At 41.0% G+C, this 17,955-nt stretch overlaps 1 protein-coding gene across 8 annotated transcripts in view; it reads left to right on the top strand.

Moving 5' to 3' along the window:
- Positions 1-17,955, top strand: part of TBC1D8B (TBC1 domain family member 8B) — a 54,199-nt gene that overhangs the window by 10,863 nt on the left and 25,381 nt on the right. For all 8 annotated transcript variants that reach the window (XM_050964725.1, XM_050964724.1, XM_050964723.1 and 5 more), the window contains exons 3-7: positions 6,349-6,467; positions 8,324-8,549; positions 9,964-10,204; positions 12,716-12,923; positions 16,056-16,223. In XM_050964725.1, coding sequence (XP_050820682.1) covers positions 6,349-6,467; positions 8,324-8,549; positions 9,964-10,204; positions 12,716-12,923; positions 16,056-16,223 — 962 coding nt within the window. The remainder of the gene's footprint in view (positions 1-6,348; positions 6,468-8,323; positions 8,550-9,963; positions 10,205-12,715; positions 12,924-16,055; positions 16,224-17,955) is intronic.

Raw genomic sequence — 17,955 nt, 5'->3', positions numbered from 1 at the left:
TTGCTTGTTAAAGTAAACCTATTTATAGCAGGAGTTGAGTTCCTTCTCCTCTCACCCTTTCACTCCTCATTCCTTCCCATTGTTTTGTTTCCTGCTGGCTGATGGCACAGCGTTTGATCTTGAGAGCAAGGTCTAGCTTCTCTAAGGCCTTGGCTACACTGGCACTTTACGGCGCTGCAACTTTCGCGCTTAGGGGTGTGAAAAAACACCCCCCTGAGCACTGCAAGATACAGCGCTGTAAAGCCTCAGTGTAATCAGTGCCGCAGCGCCGGGAGCGCGGCTCCCAGTGCTGCAAGCTACACCTGTAGAGGATGTGGAGTACGTGCAGTGCTGGGAGAGCTCTCTCCCAGCGCTGGCGCTCCCACCACACTCTCACTTCAAAGTGCTGCCGTGGCAGCGCTTTGAAATTTCAAGTGTAGCCATACCTTACGCTACTGTTTTGTGGGCATATTTTATTGATTCAGCATCTTCCCCTAGAGACCAAACTTTTGTCCCTTTTATGATTTGCTTAGTTTCTAGTTGTCTAGTGTCTCAGTTCCAGAAGCTCAGTGAAATAGCACAGAGCCCTGCTGACAATGCTGAATATTTCCTAGACACACTATATTTATTTTGCAGTTAGCATTATCTCTTAACTGTATATTTACTAACTGCTACGCATGTCATGTTTTATATATTTATTTGATTTCAGACGTTATCTAGAGCAGTGCTTCTCAAAGTGGTGGTCTGCAGACCGGTGCCAGTCCGCAAGCCATTGGCTGCCAGTCCGCGGCAAGTTTCCTCATAAGAGCGTCGAATAGGATGATGATATGGCACCAGTCTCTGGCACATTGGAAAAAAAATTGCCGGTCCCCCACATCAGATAGCTTGAGAAGCACTGATCTAGTGCTCAGGGAACCCCCTAAAATTGAAAATGCACCACTAAATTCTAAAAGTTTGCAGTGTCACATTTTAGTTCATCAGCCTTTTTCCCAGTTAAACCTTTTAAGTTAATAGGCTCTTTAACAAAAACTAGACACTCTACTGAGCCATAACACTACAGTTAAATTTTCCTCCAGTCTCCAACCCCTCCTTTAGATGCCTTTGGGGAAAGATAAACTTTGTAGCATTCCCAGAGACACTTCATACCGTATTGAGTCTGATCCCACAAATTCTTACACGCAAATAATTCCACTATTAAATGCTGTGCTATAGTCACATGATTTTTGCTATCCAATATGTATCAGAATCTTTTCTTCAGTTAGACAAGAAATCAGATCCTATTGTACCATCAACTACTTAAAAAAGACATTAATACCATATTCCTATATTGTAATATGAAACCTCTCTCTCTGCAATCTAATCTAATCTAATCTCCTCCTGTGCATGCTTTTCAAGGCTGTCCCTAGAGGTCTCAATAAGAGACCTAATTTTATATGGTGTATTGGCCAAAGGACAATGTGGGGAGTAACACACTCTCAAACATAACACTTTTAAAAGCAAGGGAAAACATGAGTTACTAGAAAATGAGCCATTTGTAAACTGTTGGTAAGTAAAATCCTAGGAACATTCCTGGGGAAATAATACGAAGTGGTTGCCATAAAATATACTCAGTTGATGAGTGCAGTAAAAATACTTATAAATGAATAAAAATAAACATGTACTATTGAGAATTCTGTTGCGATGACTTCAACCCTTAGGAAGCAGGAAAAGGGGATCTGCCTGCTGCTTGTACTTGAAGTTATATCACTTTTGTGTTACATATAGAAGAGGTAATCTAAAAGGCTGTATAATGGCTTTGTCCCTTGCATGAGGTAGTATCCATTTAATAAAAACAAGAGACTAAATTGCTTTCCCATTGTTACATTGTAATGATCTAAGGGCTAGTCCACACTGGCAGTGGTAAAGCACTGCGCGGCAGCGCTTAAATGTGCCTTGTGTGGTCGCGGCGCAGCACTGGGAGAGAGCTCTCCCAGCGCTCTAAAAAACCCACCTTCATGAGGGTTGCAGTCCCCGGCGCTGGGAACGCAGCTCTGCTGGGGCACTGTTTACCGTGGCGCTTTACAGCGCTGCAACTTGCTGTGCTCGGGGGGTGTTTTTTCACCCCCCTCAGCGAGAAAGTTGCAGCGCTGTTAATTGCCAGTGTAGACAAGCCTTAAATGAAGTGTGTTAATGGGATTTTAACTTTGCCTGAGGCCTACTTGCTATTACAGTAATCTGTCTTGTGCATAATTGATTCCTGGTAGGTACACACATGATGATAGTCTTATTGTTCTTTTCACTGTAATCATGTTTAGAGCAAGATTATTATTCCCATAAAACCTGTTATAACAGTTTTAGCAAATAAAGTAATTAAAAATTGTAATGTCAGATTTTTGTCACCATCAGAGAATTTACAGTCATCCAGGGAGAAACACAGGCTTTTAGTGGGAAACAAAGCACAGAGCCTATGTTCATGGTGTTTTGTTGGGTAGTATGAGGGCACTACTCAGAATATTGAATGTGTGTGTGTTTATATTTTATTTAAGAGCATTCTTCTCATGTTTCAGCATGAGTGTACAGGGGAGATAATGATGTCTTTAATTGGGCAAACAATTATAAAGCAACTGTCAGGGAACTTTTGGCAGGAAAACTCAGTGTTTGACAGTATTTATTGGCCCAGTATAAAGCATTGCTTTATTCACGTTACATTTTTTGTGAGGTTTAATGACTGTTAAAAACACCGTGGGGATGTAGTTCTTTACAAGACAGGTGCCAGCTCTCATTCCTTGAGAGTAGGCGTTCTTCAGGAAAGTCTGAATTTTTTAGAAAATGTGTATAGAATTTAGATTGGTAGGGACAGATCCCAGCAAAGAGCATTTATTTGTGTATATACCAACTAGTTGGTGAATCAGAAGTCTTCACTTTTATTATATACATAGACCCATGAGCATTCAGAGCACTTCACAAAACATGTGAGAAGACATTGCAAACTAAGTCAAAAAGTTACCTATTCTGTGAATCTTGTGATATAAGTAGTGGGGACCAATCCTGTGGCCTTTACTAACACAACTAGCCCTGTTGACTGTGGGGAGCTACTCACTTGAGTAAATGCTGCAATACTGAAGTCTGCACAATTCTTCTTCTCTTCTAATTTATTAATATAAAAATAAAACATGCATAATTAACCCTAGATGATAATTGTAAATGAAAAAGGTGATATGTAGTTTTGCTGATACCTACTGGAATTGCTGGCCTGTATTCTCAAAAGATAGCTAGAGTAGTATAACCTAAACACTGCAGAGGATCCAAATAACTTTGACATGGCTACTTTTATCTTAAAACATTCTGCAATAACAAATGCATTAAAATACATTACTCCTGTGAAGTAGATACGTGTTAAGCCATTTTGCAGATGGGTAACCGGAGACTGAGGGAGGTTAAGTGACTTGCACAAAACCACACAGCAAGTCAGTATCAGAGATCGGAAAGGAATCCAGGAGTCCTCGCTTCTCAAACCAGGTTTCCAGTTAGTCTGGAGGAGAAATCAAAACTATTTTCAATATTCCTGTTCACTTTTCCTGCTGTAAGATATTTTTGACATTACCAGATATGAATGCTCATAGAAAAACCATTCAGAATGCTGGGCTCTAAGGGAGAGTTTTCCAAAGTGCCTAGTAAGTTAAGAGCCAGTGACACTTCAAAAAAAAAAGAATCCCTCCACCAGAATACTTCCTCTGGCCACGTCTGTGCTAGAGTTTAGAGAACTGCCCTAGATTCTTAATGCATAATCTGATAGAGAATCAGTTTTGCCCTATTTTTGCAGTGTTAATTACGCTTGACATTATTTTCACCTTTTTGAAATGCCAGTGCAACTCCATCATAAATGTCCAGCTTCTTCTTAACTGTACTTAGAGGAATTTCTTTTCAATCCCAGTGTAGTATTAAATAAGCCTGTGAAAACCACTCAAACCTGCTTAAGGTGTCAGTCTTCATAAAACGAAATGGTAAAGATGTGGTCAATGGAACTCTCTGATGAGGAGGGAAGTGGTGATAGTGCATTCATGTACTGGGCCTGTTTATTTCTAAGCAATTCCTGTAGCGTATGAAAACTCGTAGCCTCTTAACATTGTAGAATCTGCTTACCCAGAAGTGCTGAATAAATCCTTACACAGTCAAAGCCATTTTATGGAAAAACCAGCTAACTCCTAAGAATAGTCTGAGTATTGCACTCAGCTGGATTCTCATTGCTGCTGTTTCATAAACATCGTCTTTACTTCAGTAGCCTTATGATTGTAGTTTACTAGCTATTATCCCTGGCAAAATTCCTAACCGAGTGTATAAACAGGCCTGGTCTCTGAGTATACCATAAACCGTTTTGACGTACTGACATTTCACACATCATAAAACTAGCTAGCAGCTAATATCTTTCTTTTGTATGAAATTTAAACTGCTGATCAAAACACCTTACTGGAAAATGCATGTGTTTTCATTGAGGGAAATTTCTTTCTCTTCTAAAGTTATGACATTCCTTATATGATGGGTTACAGCTCTCTGAAAGCAAAATCCTTGCAGGGAGATCAAGAATAAAATGATAAAGTATTTTCACCAGAATAACAGTGCATGGGAAATGAGGTAATGAGGCTGACTTTGCCATTTGACCTATGAGGAGAGTTGAAAGAATTGGGCATGTTCAGTGTAGAGAGGAGAAGGCCGTAGGATAACAATTTTTAATATTTAAGTTTATTATAAATAGGATGGTGATCCATTGTTCTCTAAATCCACCAAGGTTGGGCAAGAAGTAATTGGCTTAGTTTGCAGCAAGAGAGATTTAGGTTTGATGTTACGAAAAACTTTTTAACTATAATGATAGTTAAACACTGGAACAGGTTACCTTGGAAGGCTGTGGAATCTGTGCCATTTATAAGAACAGGTTAGATAAACATCTGTCATCAGGCATGGTGTTGGTAAATGACTTACAGCTTGTATATGTTACAATCCTGCCTGAGCACTGGGGGGCAAGGCTAGATGACCTCTTGAGATCCCTTTTATCCCTACATTTCTATGATTTAATTACTGCATTTATATGCCCTTCATATTTTGGATGATGAGCTTTATCCTGGATTGTACAGCTTACTTTCTAAACATTGATTATGTCAAATTATTTCTGATCCTGCATGCATACAGAGAAGGAGAAGAAAGTATCTTTTGCTTTCAGTACATTGGGTTTGCAGGAAGTGCAAGAGTGAAAGACCAGTGATTCTGGGTAGGCTAGGGTGACCAGACAGCAATTGTGAAAAATCGGGACGGGGGGTGGGGGTAATAGGAGCCTATATAAGAAAAAATACCCAAAAATCAGGACTGTCCCTATAAAATCGAGTAGGCCTAGGGTAGGCCCAAAGACATTTCAAGGATCAGTCAGTTTATATGAATCAAAAAGGCAGTGGTTTCTGCGTCAGGGAGTAGCAGACACATGCATTCTGTATTTTGAATGGAATAAGATTTCTTTACAATTGTGGAAGCCAAGTACAGCACAACACTACCCTCTTTGATCTTGTGGTGTAGACAGGACTTGAATTGTGTCGACAGAACCATCGTTCTTTCTGAATTGTGGTCACCGAAGCTTTAACATGATTAGGAATATGATTAATATGTGACTTGGTCCTACATCACAAGGTCGAAGCATGACATAGCCATGTTGAGTGCTGCTAGGTGGTAATCAGGTCCTGCCTTATGATAGATTTATTTAGACAACGTAGATGTCTATAGAATGTATCTGAAGAGGAAGAAACTTTGCTGTATCTAGAACAGTAGTTTCCAAACTTTTTACTAGGGAGACTCCCCAGCTGCATTTTATCTTCTTTTTTTTTGCAACCCACCACTGCATACCCACCTTGTACCCCAGCACCACAATCCTAATCCTGGCCTGGTGCAGAGCAGAGCCTCTTGGATCAGGATGATTGGAAAGCGAACCTGCTCCGCACTCATCCTGCAGCAGCAGCTCTCATCCTGCAAGACAAGGCCAGGCTCCTCACTCCACATGTTGTGACCTGGTGCATGGGGCCCCAGCACCACTCAGTTTTGGCTTGGTCGTTATCTTGCTCTCCAAACCTGCCTGCCTCCCTTTCACACCGGGCCAGGAGAAGTGCATGTTTGCTTAGGCCCAGACCCTGTGATGGGTTAATCTGGCCTTGAACATGGCAACCCAACTAGAATCTTCTGATGTCCCACTGATGGGTCGGGACCCAACATTTGGGAAACACTAGTAACGATGATCAGTGTGCTAACTACTACAGTTTTGGTTATTTGTCCAGTGTGGACAAGGCCTTTGTGATTTTTTGTTTAGGTGAAGTTTATTTCTTAAGCTTTATTAACCTGTTACTCTTTTATCAGGAGCCAGCAGAGAAGAAATAACAGAACACTGGGACTGGTTGGAACACAATGTTATGAAGACCTTATCAGTGTTTGATTCAAATGAAGATGTTACTAGCTTTGTACAGGGAAAGATAAGAGTAAGTAGCATGTAGGTGATATAACAGAGGAAAGCTATGACTTTTCACTCTTCAGAAACACGTACATTTTTTAAAGACATTAGGGGAGAACATTGTGGTGCAATGTAATTCTTTTTATGCAGTACTGTATTGCAGTTGGATAGGAGCAATGGAATGGGGTGAAGCTATTTCACTTCAAAGTTAAGTAAAGTTGATAGAGACAAATTCCATTCTTGCTGATAAACAAAATGTATCAGTTGCCTTCAGTTAACTGTTTAAAACTTTTGGAAAAAGAATATTCTGCAACAATAATAATAATTGACACAGCAAAATGAGGCCATACACTAATCTTGAAGGCCTTTCCCTGTCTGTCTATATGCAATGCTGTCACAGATGCACAGGATCTTCTCTGTGCCCTAGCCTGTAACCAGGGATCCCTTTAGTATGCCGGGCACCAAAGACCCACACAGTTCCACATGGGCAGGCCCTTAGCCTCCAAGACTCTGAGACTGGGCCTTTGGCACCAGCACTCCCTGTCTTTCTCTGTGATTCCCTGCAGCGAATCCAGCGTAGCCAGACTCTTGTGGGAGGCTTGAACTGCAGTCCTTCAGAGCACAGTGCTCTCACAGAGTATTGACAGCCACACAGGCAGCATCTCTAAAGCAAGATAATTCTTTATTGGTCACCTGGCTACAGAAGCTGAAAATCCTTAGTTTGGCACAAAGAAGCAGACATTATGCCATGGTCCATCCTGGCAAAGCCAATGCCATCATCCAGCCTGTGATGGATTCCATCCCTTGCTCTGTCTCCCTGTTTCCTTTGGCTTCCCAAGTCAGAACTCCTGAATCCCTCCAAAAGTGCAACTGTTATTCCAATTCAGTTCACATATTTCATCTGCTGGGGTTTCCTGCTGTTGGGGGTTGATTGTTCAGTCTTTGGGATGGGGGCTCTTTTTGTCTTGCTGGGTCCTGTGTTGATATGGGTTGGTTTCAGCCAGATCCTTAAGGATCCAGTCATTCCATGCAGGCATCAAGGTAGTGCATACACCTGCTGTTCCAGGAGCAGGGTTAACCCTTTTGCACCCACTGTACACAGAGGAAAACCGAGACATGCCTAGGATTCATAAAAATATTATAGAAAATGCACCCTTTGTCACAAACGTGATAACTTTTGAATGCTGAATTTGATCAATTCCAAAATTTCAGAGAATGTTTGAATGATGGGGGTTGGGGAACTGTGGTCTGAGGGGTACAGGGGGATGGGCGGGCATACAACTCCTGGAGGCGGGGCACAGAGCGTCCTGGGATTGGGGGAGTAATGGGGATAGTGGTATGAGGGGGAAGTGCGCTATCACACAGAGACTTTGGCATGAGGGGATAAGTGGAGAATGGGGGGCGGCCTGAGGGGAGGATTGCAGGGAGTCCCTAAAATAGAGGGGGATGGAAGGGTGGCACACAGGGAGCTTGTGGAGGAGGTGGGTAATGAAAGAATGCAGTGAGCCCCAGGTGTGTGCAATGAGCTTGGCCTTCAAAAGCAATGCAGCGTGTGACCTTCTAGTAGTAATCTATAGTTGTTTTTATAGCACTTTCCATTAAAGGATAACAAAGCACATTACAAATACCTATGAATGTAGCTTCACAACACCCCTAGTGGGGTAAGGAAGCTTCATTATTCCCATTTTATAGATGGGGAAACTGAAGGTAAGTGTCTTAACCACGGTCGTACAGGAAGTCTGTTGAAGAGTCTGAAATAGATGTAGGCCTCTGGACTCAGTCCTGTGTTTTGTCCGCAAGACCATATCCAGCACAAAATATGTTGCATATGCATATATATATATATATATATATATATATATATTTTGTTTGTTTTGCTTTTAGGGATTGATTGCTGAAGAAGGGAAAGGTTCTTTCATACAAGAAGAAGATCCTGAGAAGTTTCGTGAAGCTATTCTGAAGTTTGAGAAGTGCTTTGGATTAGCAGAGCAGGAGAAGTTGGTGACCTATTACTCCTGCAGCTACTGGAGGGGGCGAGTGCCCTGTCAGGGATGGCTTTATCTTAGTACCAACTTTCTTAGCTTTTACTCATTTTTGCTGGGAGCAGAAAGTAAGTTGGCTCAGTCACTCACCATTTTATTTTATATTTTTCAAATTTGAAGTAACATTTCACACCCATAATCCTTTGAGAATAAAACTTAGTTATTTTGCAACATGACCATCAAATAAAACCAGTGTAGAAAAAAAGAGCAATCAAAATAATCAGTGGGAATACATTATTTAGAATTATTTTATTTGCATGTGCATGTGTAACTCACTAGTGTGTGTTACTTGTCTTTCTCTGACTTGGATTCTCAGAGAACATGAGTCTGGTACAGCTCTTAACTGAAAATCCTGGGTCTTTAACTCAAGCTGTAGAGATTCATGCTTTCAACTCTTGAGGCTCCTGGTTCAATTCCTGTCACATGTACAAATTTAAAACAAAAATAATCTTCCCAAATAGAGGCATTATACATTGCTGATATTTTCACACAACTTTTTGTGTGTAAAGTCATTTTGATTGTTAATTTCAAAAGTATGCATTTGTGAGCAATAACTCTGTGATTGAAAGCTAGAAAATGTGAAGAAGGGTGCATAGACTTACAAGCATTTGTATATTTTCCTGCCAGTACATGTATGTAGTACTCATGATTGCCAGCAGAAGGCACAGCGGTACATCAGAAAAACACATGCCCCTTAGATATAAATGGTCTGCTTGCTTTAAGAAGCTTTATTTTAAATGCACTATTAAAACAGAACAGCCTGCCTGATATTATAATTCATGTAGCCATTTGCAGTTTTACATTGGATCAAAGAACAGAAAGTGTAATCTAGTACTAACATATGTGACACTTTTTGATGTATTTCTAGCTGTGAAATTCTACCGGGCAAGCTTCCTGTAACTCTGAAGATAGCCTGTGATGTTCTTGTACTTGTGGAATAGCAGTAGTTTCAGTTTTTCTGTTCGCTTATTTTTGAAAGGGCACAAATGACTGAGGGCCCAATCTTACTGAGGGAGCTGAGCACCCTCAACTCCCATGGCAGTGAATGGCAGTTGAGTGCATTCAGCATGTGGAAGGATTGGGCTATAAAATAGGGAAAGCAACTATGCTGGGCAAGCTTATAGAACCCATTTTAAATCGTATCTTACCTCACAAACAGTTTCACTGAAGCCAAAGGAGTAGGTGTGGAATAAGGTACTACTGTATAGGAGAGAGGATTATTACAATTTGGCCCTTATTGAAATACACAAAAGCTGCTTCCTTTTTCCCCAGAAACATGCAATACAATAAAGGCTGTTCACTGGCTCACTGTAACGCTTTCAGCCATGTTAGACTTTCCTACTCAATAGTGATTTAACTGTGCTGTTTAATTACATTTTATCGGAGCTGTTGACCGCTTGTTCCCTTAGTGTTAAGGAAAAAGTGTAGGCGGCTAATGAGCAGTGAGAAGTTACTCACACCTGCTTATACTCGTATTTTCAGTAAAACTCGTTATCTCCTGGGATGAAATCTCAAAACTTGAAAAGACCTCCAATGTGATCCTGACAGAGAGTATTCATGTGTGCTCCCGTGGGGAGGATCACTACTTTTCCATGTTTTTGCACATTAATGAAACGTTCCTTCTTATGGAGCAGCTGGCAAACTACGCAGTAAGGAGACTTTTTGACAAGGAGACATTTGAAAGTGACCTAGTCCTCCATGATCCTCTACAAATCACCAAGAGGTAATTTATTGTTTGTGGAATGTCAGCTGTGTGCTCAGTAGAGGTCCAGGCACAGGAAGACTCAGTCCTTGTCTGAAGGAGCTTACAATAACAGCTTTGCTAACATTTGTCTTTTACCCAAGTGTCCTCTTAGATATTGGGTAATGCAGAGTATTTAAGAAATCACATGACTATAATGTACACTGCTATCTCAATAGAACGCCACCCGATATAACACAAATTTGGATATAACGCAGTAAAGCAGTGCTCGGGGGGGCAGGGCTGTGCATTCCGGTGGATCAAAGCAAGTTCAATATAACACGGTTTCACCTATAAAGTGGTAAGATTTTTTGGCTCCCAAAGACAGCGTTATATTGAGGTAGAGGTGTATAAGAAATAATATCAGCGTTATTCACAAATATTTATGTGGGTATCTCAACATGTCTACTGATTCTTCATGGCTAATCAGATTAACAAAAACACCATTCAAAATAAGCACCAATGCAGAAATTGACCAAATCTGTGCTAATAGCACAGGGTTCTCCTTCTTTGAAACAGAACTGAACACCACATGATGTTTACTCACGCAGGGAACATACACTAAACCCAGGAGATGGTTATCTTCATTGTAAATTCTGTAGGAAAGTTCTTCTCATTCACTTTTGTCAGATCCGATGCAGGCTGAAGTCTAGAGAGCCAGATTTTGATCTTAGGTATACAAGTGTAAATCTGGAGTATCCACAGAAAAGGCAGTGGAATTGCTCTGGATCTGTACAGCTGTAACTGTAATAATAGCCCCAAGTGTGCATTATTTTATGGTATATTTGCATGTTTTTCATTTTCAGAGGCTCTTCTATGGTAAAGCTTAGTTTCTCTGAGTGTATTTTAACAAATCATTAAAGCTAACAAGTTGGTTTTCATGGCCCAGGTTTATAAAATCCTTTCACAATTTATAGGCCAGAATTAATTGTAATTCAAGACTTTACATCTGTACCTTTTATTATTTTTACACAGAAAACAGAGAACACATTTGGAACAGGAAAAAATGCAGAAAGCATTATTCAGTACTGTCATACAACCAAAGCTTTTTAATAATAGGTTTCTTGATAGGATCCAGAAGAGAGAACCAATTAATACATGAGTATAGAAAAAGGGAGGAAAATCTTATTGCTTTATTCTCTGCTTTGAAGGATTTCAGTGGATTTAAAGTCCCAGATTTACATTTGTTTACGTCCTGTATAAATGAGATCTCTGGAGAGGTTGCATTCTCTAGATAATAATTGTATTCAAGGTTCTGAAATATTTTTGTGAAAAACATTATGGCAAAATTCATTTTCAGAAATGTAGTGTCTTAACAGCAAGTGGGGATAAAAAGCAAGAAGTGGTGATGTGATGTCACTGAAGAGTAGCTTGCTGATGAAAGAATGGAAAGGAGAGGGAAAGGCAACAAACAATTTTTTCAGCATATGTTAATTGGTTAAATGCATGGGCCAGATGTCATTGGCAATGGGTGATGTAAGCAGCCATGTGTTGGAGACTCGTGACTGGTTTTCTTACTATTGAATTGTTTTGGGTAACATGAAAGGTCAGATCTAAAATATCCATTGGGTTTGTCTGTCTCCTGGGCCAGTGCAGGCTTGGTCCCTGTAGCATATTTGACAGTATTTTCTCAACTTTAGTTTCAAGTAGTGTGGCTTCCACAGCTTTCAGTGGAGGGATTTCCAGAAGTCCAATACATTTCAGCAGGGGCTTCAGCAGGAATGGGGCTGAAGTCCTGAGCCCCAGCTTCCGGCAGGTGTGCACAGGCTCTCAAACTTCTGAAGATTGTTGTATGCAGCTTGGAGGACCAGTAAATTTGTCCACCCCTGCCAGATATTATACTTGTTTTATATTATAATTCCTGGCTGATTGACGTTTAGGTTTGGTAGCAGTGCTGGAGATGGATGTTGCTGTCCTGCCAAAACATAGTTTTTTCACTGCATTTATATATAAATATAATCTTCTCTTTCTGAAGCATTATCCTGTGGCAGATGTTTCTTATACATGCACTCACAGAGGCTACCTTTCCCGCTAATCAATTCTTCATCAAGTCAAAACTGGTTTAGGTTTAATTGGTTTATTTCAGTGGGTTGAAAAGCAGAGCCGATTGGGCTATTAGAAAGTGGTAACTTTTTACCTAATTTAGGCCTCCATACAACAATCCATCCCCTTTCAGCAAAGCTCTTAATCATGTGCTTAACCTTAAGAAAGTTCTTAAATCCGATCGATTTAAATGGAACTTCAGCATGTGTTTTAAGTATATGCTTAAATACTTTGCTAAAATAGTGTGTAAGCACAGTCAACTCCCTTGGGAATTGATTGTGTTCAGACCTCACCTAGTGCCTTCCAGGGCTGAGCCTATAATATATTTGAAAACATGGGATATAAAGTTTTAATATAGTCCCCTCCCAATACAGTTCAGTTTTAATAAATATAAAGTGATATTAAAATAACTTTGATTTTCATTCTCCTCCTCCCCTTTTTATCCATTAGAGGCCTGGAGAACCGAGCCCACAGTGAGCAGTTTAGTGCATTCTTCAGGCTACCCAAAGAAGAGACCCTGCAGGAAGTGCATGAATGCTTCTTATGGGTACCTTTCTCCCACTTCAACACATTGGGAAAAATGTGCATTTCAGAGAACTACGTCTGCTTTGCTAGCCAGGATGGCAGTCTCTGCAGCATAATCATTCCCCTAAGAGAGGTATTGCAAATTGCAGTCAGAGCCACTTACATTGAAAGTTTTATAATTTGTATGGATTAAAGTAATTAGCAATTTACTTTTCTTTTAGTCAAGTTTCTCATCAGAAAATTGAATCTGTTTTTATTCAATTTATATGATGTCATGTTTTCTTGGTGCCAGCTTTATTAAGCTAAAAATCCCATTGCATGCAGAACTCCTTTCACTTTTCAGCTCAAAGACAACTTTCAAGTCCCTCTCTTTTTTTTATCCTCTGTTCTTTCTAGGTGAGCAGGGGATCTTTTAATGTCTCAACTTGCACAAGTCTCACAACTTGTACTTAAACTGGGAATTTGTCTTTATAGCCCGAGACTTATGGTCAAAAGCAAAGAATTGGAGGGAGTGAATATTTTGGAGTGATTGGTTATGGACCCTTTGGAGTCTTTTCCCTGTAGGTCACCAGCTTAAATCTGACTGCTGTGGACAGTGATTAATCAGTGCCATCTGTTCAGAGGCTTATGTGAAATGAGTTTGATAGTGTCTAGTCCTTAGTGGACAAATGTCAGTTCACCATTACAATTGGCATCCTTAACAGACAGACTAAGGATCATAAGGTAAAGACTATGGGCTTGTCTACACTGGCAGTTTACAGCACTGCGTCTTATTCGCTTGGGGTGTGCAAAAACACCCCCCTGAGTGCAGCAGGTTTCAGCGCTGGAAAGTGCCAGTGTAGGCAGTGCACCAGCGCTGGTAGCTACACCCCTTGAAGAGGTGGTTTTTTTAGAGTGCTGTGCTGTGACCACACAAGGCATGTTAAAGTGTTGCCGTGGCAGCACTTTAGCGTTGCCAGTGTAGACTAGCCCTGTGTTACAGTCTAGCTTTGAATGATCTAGGGCAGAGATGAAATACATTTGAGGATCAGTGCATGGGAAGATTCCCCTGTCCCTTCCCGTGTGGCATGTATTCTGTGGATTGAGCTTATATCAGTCTCCTTAATGTTGTCAGCCTCTGACTAGTCCCAGATATATTCTTGAAATATATACACTGGAAATTACCAAGACATTGATTAGTACCTTTGTATTCTCTTCATACGTGCTATACAGGCTTGCAGCTTACTAGACATGCTGGGACAGATCTTCATATGGTGCGAATTGTCATAGATACACTGAAGTCAATAGAGCTATGTTTACACCAGCTGCAAATCTGCCCCACTATGTGCTATTAGAGCGAATTCCTTATTCAATTGAACTGAATGTTTGAAAGTATTAAAAGCCATAATATACATAGGTCCAAATTAATTTCTTGTGTAACTTAGCAAGGAGTCCTGTGGCACCTTATAGACTAACAGACATTTTGGAGCATGAGCTTTCGTGGGTGAATACCCACTTTGTCGGATGCACCCACCAACGAAGTGGGTATTCACCCACGAAAGCTCATGCTTCAAAACGTCTGTTAGTCTATAAGGTGCCACAGGACTCTTTGCTGCTTTTACAGATCCAGACTAACATGGCTACCCCTCTGATACTTGTGTAACTTAGTTGACCTTCAGTGGGCATATAACAGGAATATATTTGGCACGCTCTACTTAGATATTGCAGTTCATGTGATCTTTCTGTTGGCAGTCTTGCAAACGGGCTATTGCAAACTGTAATAACAAAGCATAACAGATTGAGTTAAAGGAACTGACTTCTTAATTCCAAGTTCTCTCTCCGGAGTTGTTAGGCCCTTATAGAGTTGTTTCATGTCAGCTGGTTTTCATCCTTCACCTCTGGTGGTCAAAAAGGAGCAGCAACAGGAGTGAGTCTAGCAATTCACGGTCATGTTACGAATTTAGGATTTCCTGAAAAGCACTACATTAAAAAAATGTATTTAACGTTATAAATCATAACTTTCCCATCATCGCAATTAAGATCAGCTTCAGCTGTCATTTCCTGTGATAGATGTGTCTAGGAGGGTATTCTCAGTGGAGGATCCTTCCTGTGAATTCTGCTTCATGCGATTATTTGCAGGAGCCAGAGTCTGGCTTCTTTCAGAAAACTCTAATATGCACCAGGTTCAGCAGGCACTTGAGGCCATAGTTTGGAAAGTGTTTAGCACCAATATGTTGATTTTTTTCTAAAAAATCTGTCCCATAATGAAGTTTGGGTTTTATGGGAATAACATTATCTTCTGCCAGAATAGCAACAGCCCATTTTGTGCAATGATAGTTTAAATTGTCTGTCTGCGTTATTAATTCTGCTTATACAATGGTCCACTGTGCTCCACGCTGCTCACAGGTTTCTGTCTGTGCATGCTGTCATGGTTATCAGGCTAACTGCACTGTTGTTCCTTCTTGGGTTCTCACTGAGTGTACCCCCACACCAGGACCTGGGTTATAGTCCCCTGGGTATCAACTGTGACTCTTTCAGAAGGTCCAACTGAGAGGAGTTTCCCTTTGGGAGCCTCTGATAGCAACTGATTAAAGTGACTCAAACAGCTTCTCCAAAGCAAAGAATTATTTTTTTTTCAACCAAAGATACAAAGCCCGTAGAGCCAAGGTATAAACAAAGAGTCATACATGCATATTTCTTATCTAAGCTTAAGCTCTCTATCCCTGGGTCCAACTTATTCCCCATCTCTAAGTCAGGAAAAACTTCTTGCCTGCTTGCAGCTGGCTCCCTCTGTCTCTGAATAAGTCTTCCTAACCTGTCAGCTTTTTCACTGACAATACTCTGGGGAGCCTACCTTCTTTTTCTGCAGGCTAGCCTCTGTATAGGGCTTTAGTGTCTACCCTTTGATCTTAGGCTCAGCCCTACCTTGGATGGTGCCAGCTAGGTAGCTTCTTCCCCTACTGATGTCCCAGCCATTGTTATCTTAACTCCTATAAAGTTGTATACCTAAGGCTGCCTTATCTGTGTCTTTGTTTTTATCTTTCCTGCTCTGTTTAAAACAATCTCTCTTTACAGCCTGCTTCAGTTCAACTCTATGCATTCAGACAGGCATCTGTACAAAACTGAATGGTGAATCCAAGTCACACTTAATATTCATAAGGATAATGCAGATAGCTTCCAGTATGTCACACACGCACTCTCAGTAGAATTTCTTTTTTTGCAAGCCAAGCTGACAAAATTGGGTAGGAAGATGAGATCACTAATTCATGTGTCCTTGCCTCTTCAGGTCATAGCAGTGGAGAAGGCTGATCCAGCTAACAAAGGAGTCAGCATTAGTATCAAAGGAAAAAGAGCTTTTCGTTTCACTGAGGTTAAGGATTTTGAACACCTGGTAGCAAAGCTCAGAATCAGAAGTGGAACAACTTCATGTCCACATCACACTGCAAGTACGGAGGTAACAGCACAGCTCACTCCTAATTCTTTATTAACTATTTATGGAAAGGGTGCTGACGTGAGCACTTTGTCCATTCTTGCATGGAGGCTGACTATTGTGTAATTTAAAGTAGTGCTATATGTCACCAATTAAAAGACACAGATTTAAATGAGACATGGGCCTGCATCAAAATCTCAGATTGGAGTGTCTCCAAACTTCAAAGGATTTGAAATCTGAATTTTGCAAACACACCACGTACTGAGATCTGAAAAGGTGGATCAGCTGAAGTGTTTCTTTGGGACATTCACTGCTTCAGCTGGCAGGAATTCTGGGAGGCTCTGAGATAGCAATGGGGCAATCTGATGTTGAGCAAGACATCATTCCGTGCCTCATCTACTAAAGGGTTTGTGCTGAATGCATAACAAAGGGGAAGTTACAAGCATGTGTCATAGCTTCTTAGCCCAAAGCAAAAGAGTGACTGAAAACCCTATCATTCAGACTGCTGTAGTGCTTCAAGGAAGTAATGCTTGGCGTACATCAGGACTGAACAAAAGTATGAGCTGGGTGCTTCTCTGGGCACACAGACTGTTCACACATACTAACAAATATGCTTTCACTGGTGACTTTGCATTCATAGGGGAAGGGGAGGAGGAAAGAGAGAATTTTTCCACCTGGGAAGGTTTTCTGGTTTGAGATCAGACTTGTTAAGATTGGTGAGCAATAAATAAATAAACCTGATAGACTTCCTGTTTCTGAGTCCAACAGGACCGAGCTGTGTTATATGTAGTTAAAAAACAGAAATCCCATCACAGGGAATTTGAAGTATTCCTTCCCAGTCCTATCACAGCTGCTTTTTCAGAAGACCAAATGGAACAGTAAGGATGGTACCGTGTTTAGGAGATTAGCCTGCAACCCGAGATCCCACATTTAATTTCCTATTCTTCCACTTGCACAAGTCACTTAGGGCTTGTCTACGCTGCTGCGCGGGGTCGATCTGAGATACGCAACTTCAGCTACGTGAATAGCATAGCTGAAGTCGACGTACTTAGATCTACTTACTGCAGTAAGTCGACAGCTGATGCTCTCCCGTCAACTCCACTTGCGCGTCTCGTTCTGGTGGAGTACCAGAGTCGACGGGAGAGCACTTAGCAGTCGATTTATCGTGTATAGAGTAGACACGATAAATCGACCCCCCCCACTGGATGGATTGCTGGCGGACAGTGTAGACAAGCCCTTAGTGTCTGTGTCTCAGTTCCCTGTCTGTAAAATGGGGATAACAGCACTTCCTTATTTTCTGGGTAATTGTGAGGATAAATACATTAAACATTATGAGGTGCTCAGATATTATGGTGAAAGGGACCATAGAAATACCTAAGATACATTTCCTTCAATGCAAACAGTCAGACTTTTTGGTTAAAAATTTTTTTTAAAAAACCCCCTTCATAATCTCTCCCATGAAAAGCCAAAAAACACCACCTGGTGTAAAATCAACAGTGTAAAGTCATTGGAGCTGCGCAGACTTAACCAGTAAAAGCAGCAAAGAGTCCTGTGGCACCTTTATCGTGCATCCAACAAAGTGGCTATTCACCCACGAAAGCTCATGCTCCAATACGTTTGTTAGTCTATAAGGTGCCACAGGGCTCTGTGCTGCTTTTACAGATCCAGACTAACACGGCTACCCCTCTGAAACTTGACCAGCTGGCTCATAATGTTTACAGGATGATTGTGAGGCTGCTATTAGATGTGAACAGAT

The sequence above is a fragment of the Gopherus flavomarginatus genome, chromosome 8 (assembly GCF_025201925.1).
Source record: "Gopherus flavomarginatus isolate rGopFla2 chromosome 8, rGopFla2.mat.asm, whole genome shotgun sequence".
Classification (NCBI taxonomy): Eukaryota; Metazoa; Chordata; order Testudines; family Testudinidae; genus Gopherus; species Gopherus flavomarginatus.
Note: the sequence above shows the minus strand (reverse complement) of the source record. Positions and strands in the feature narration are given on the sequence as shown.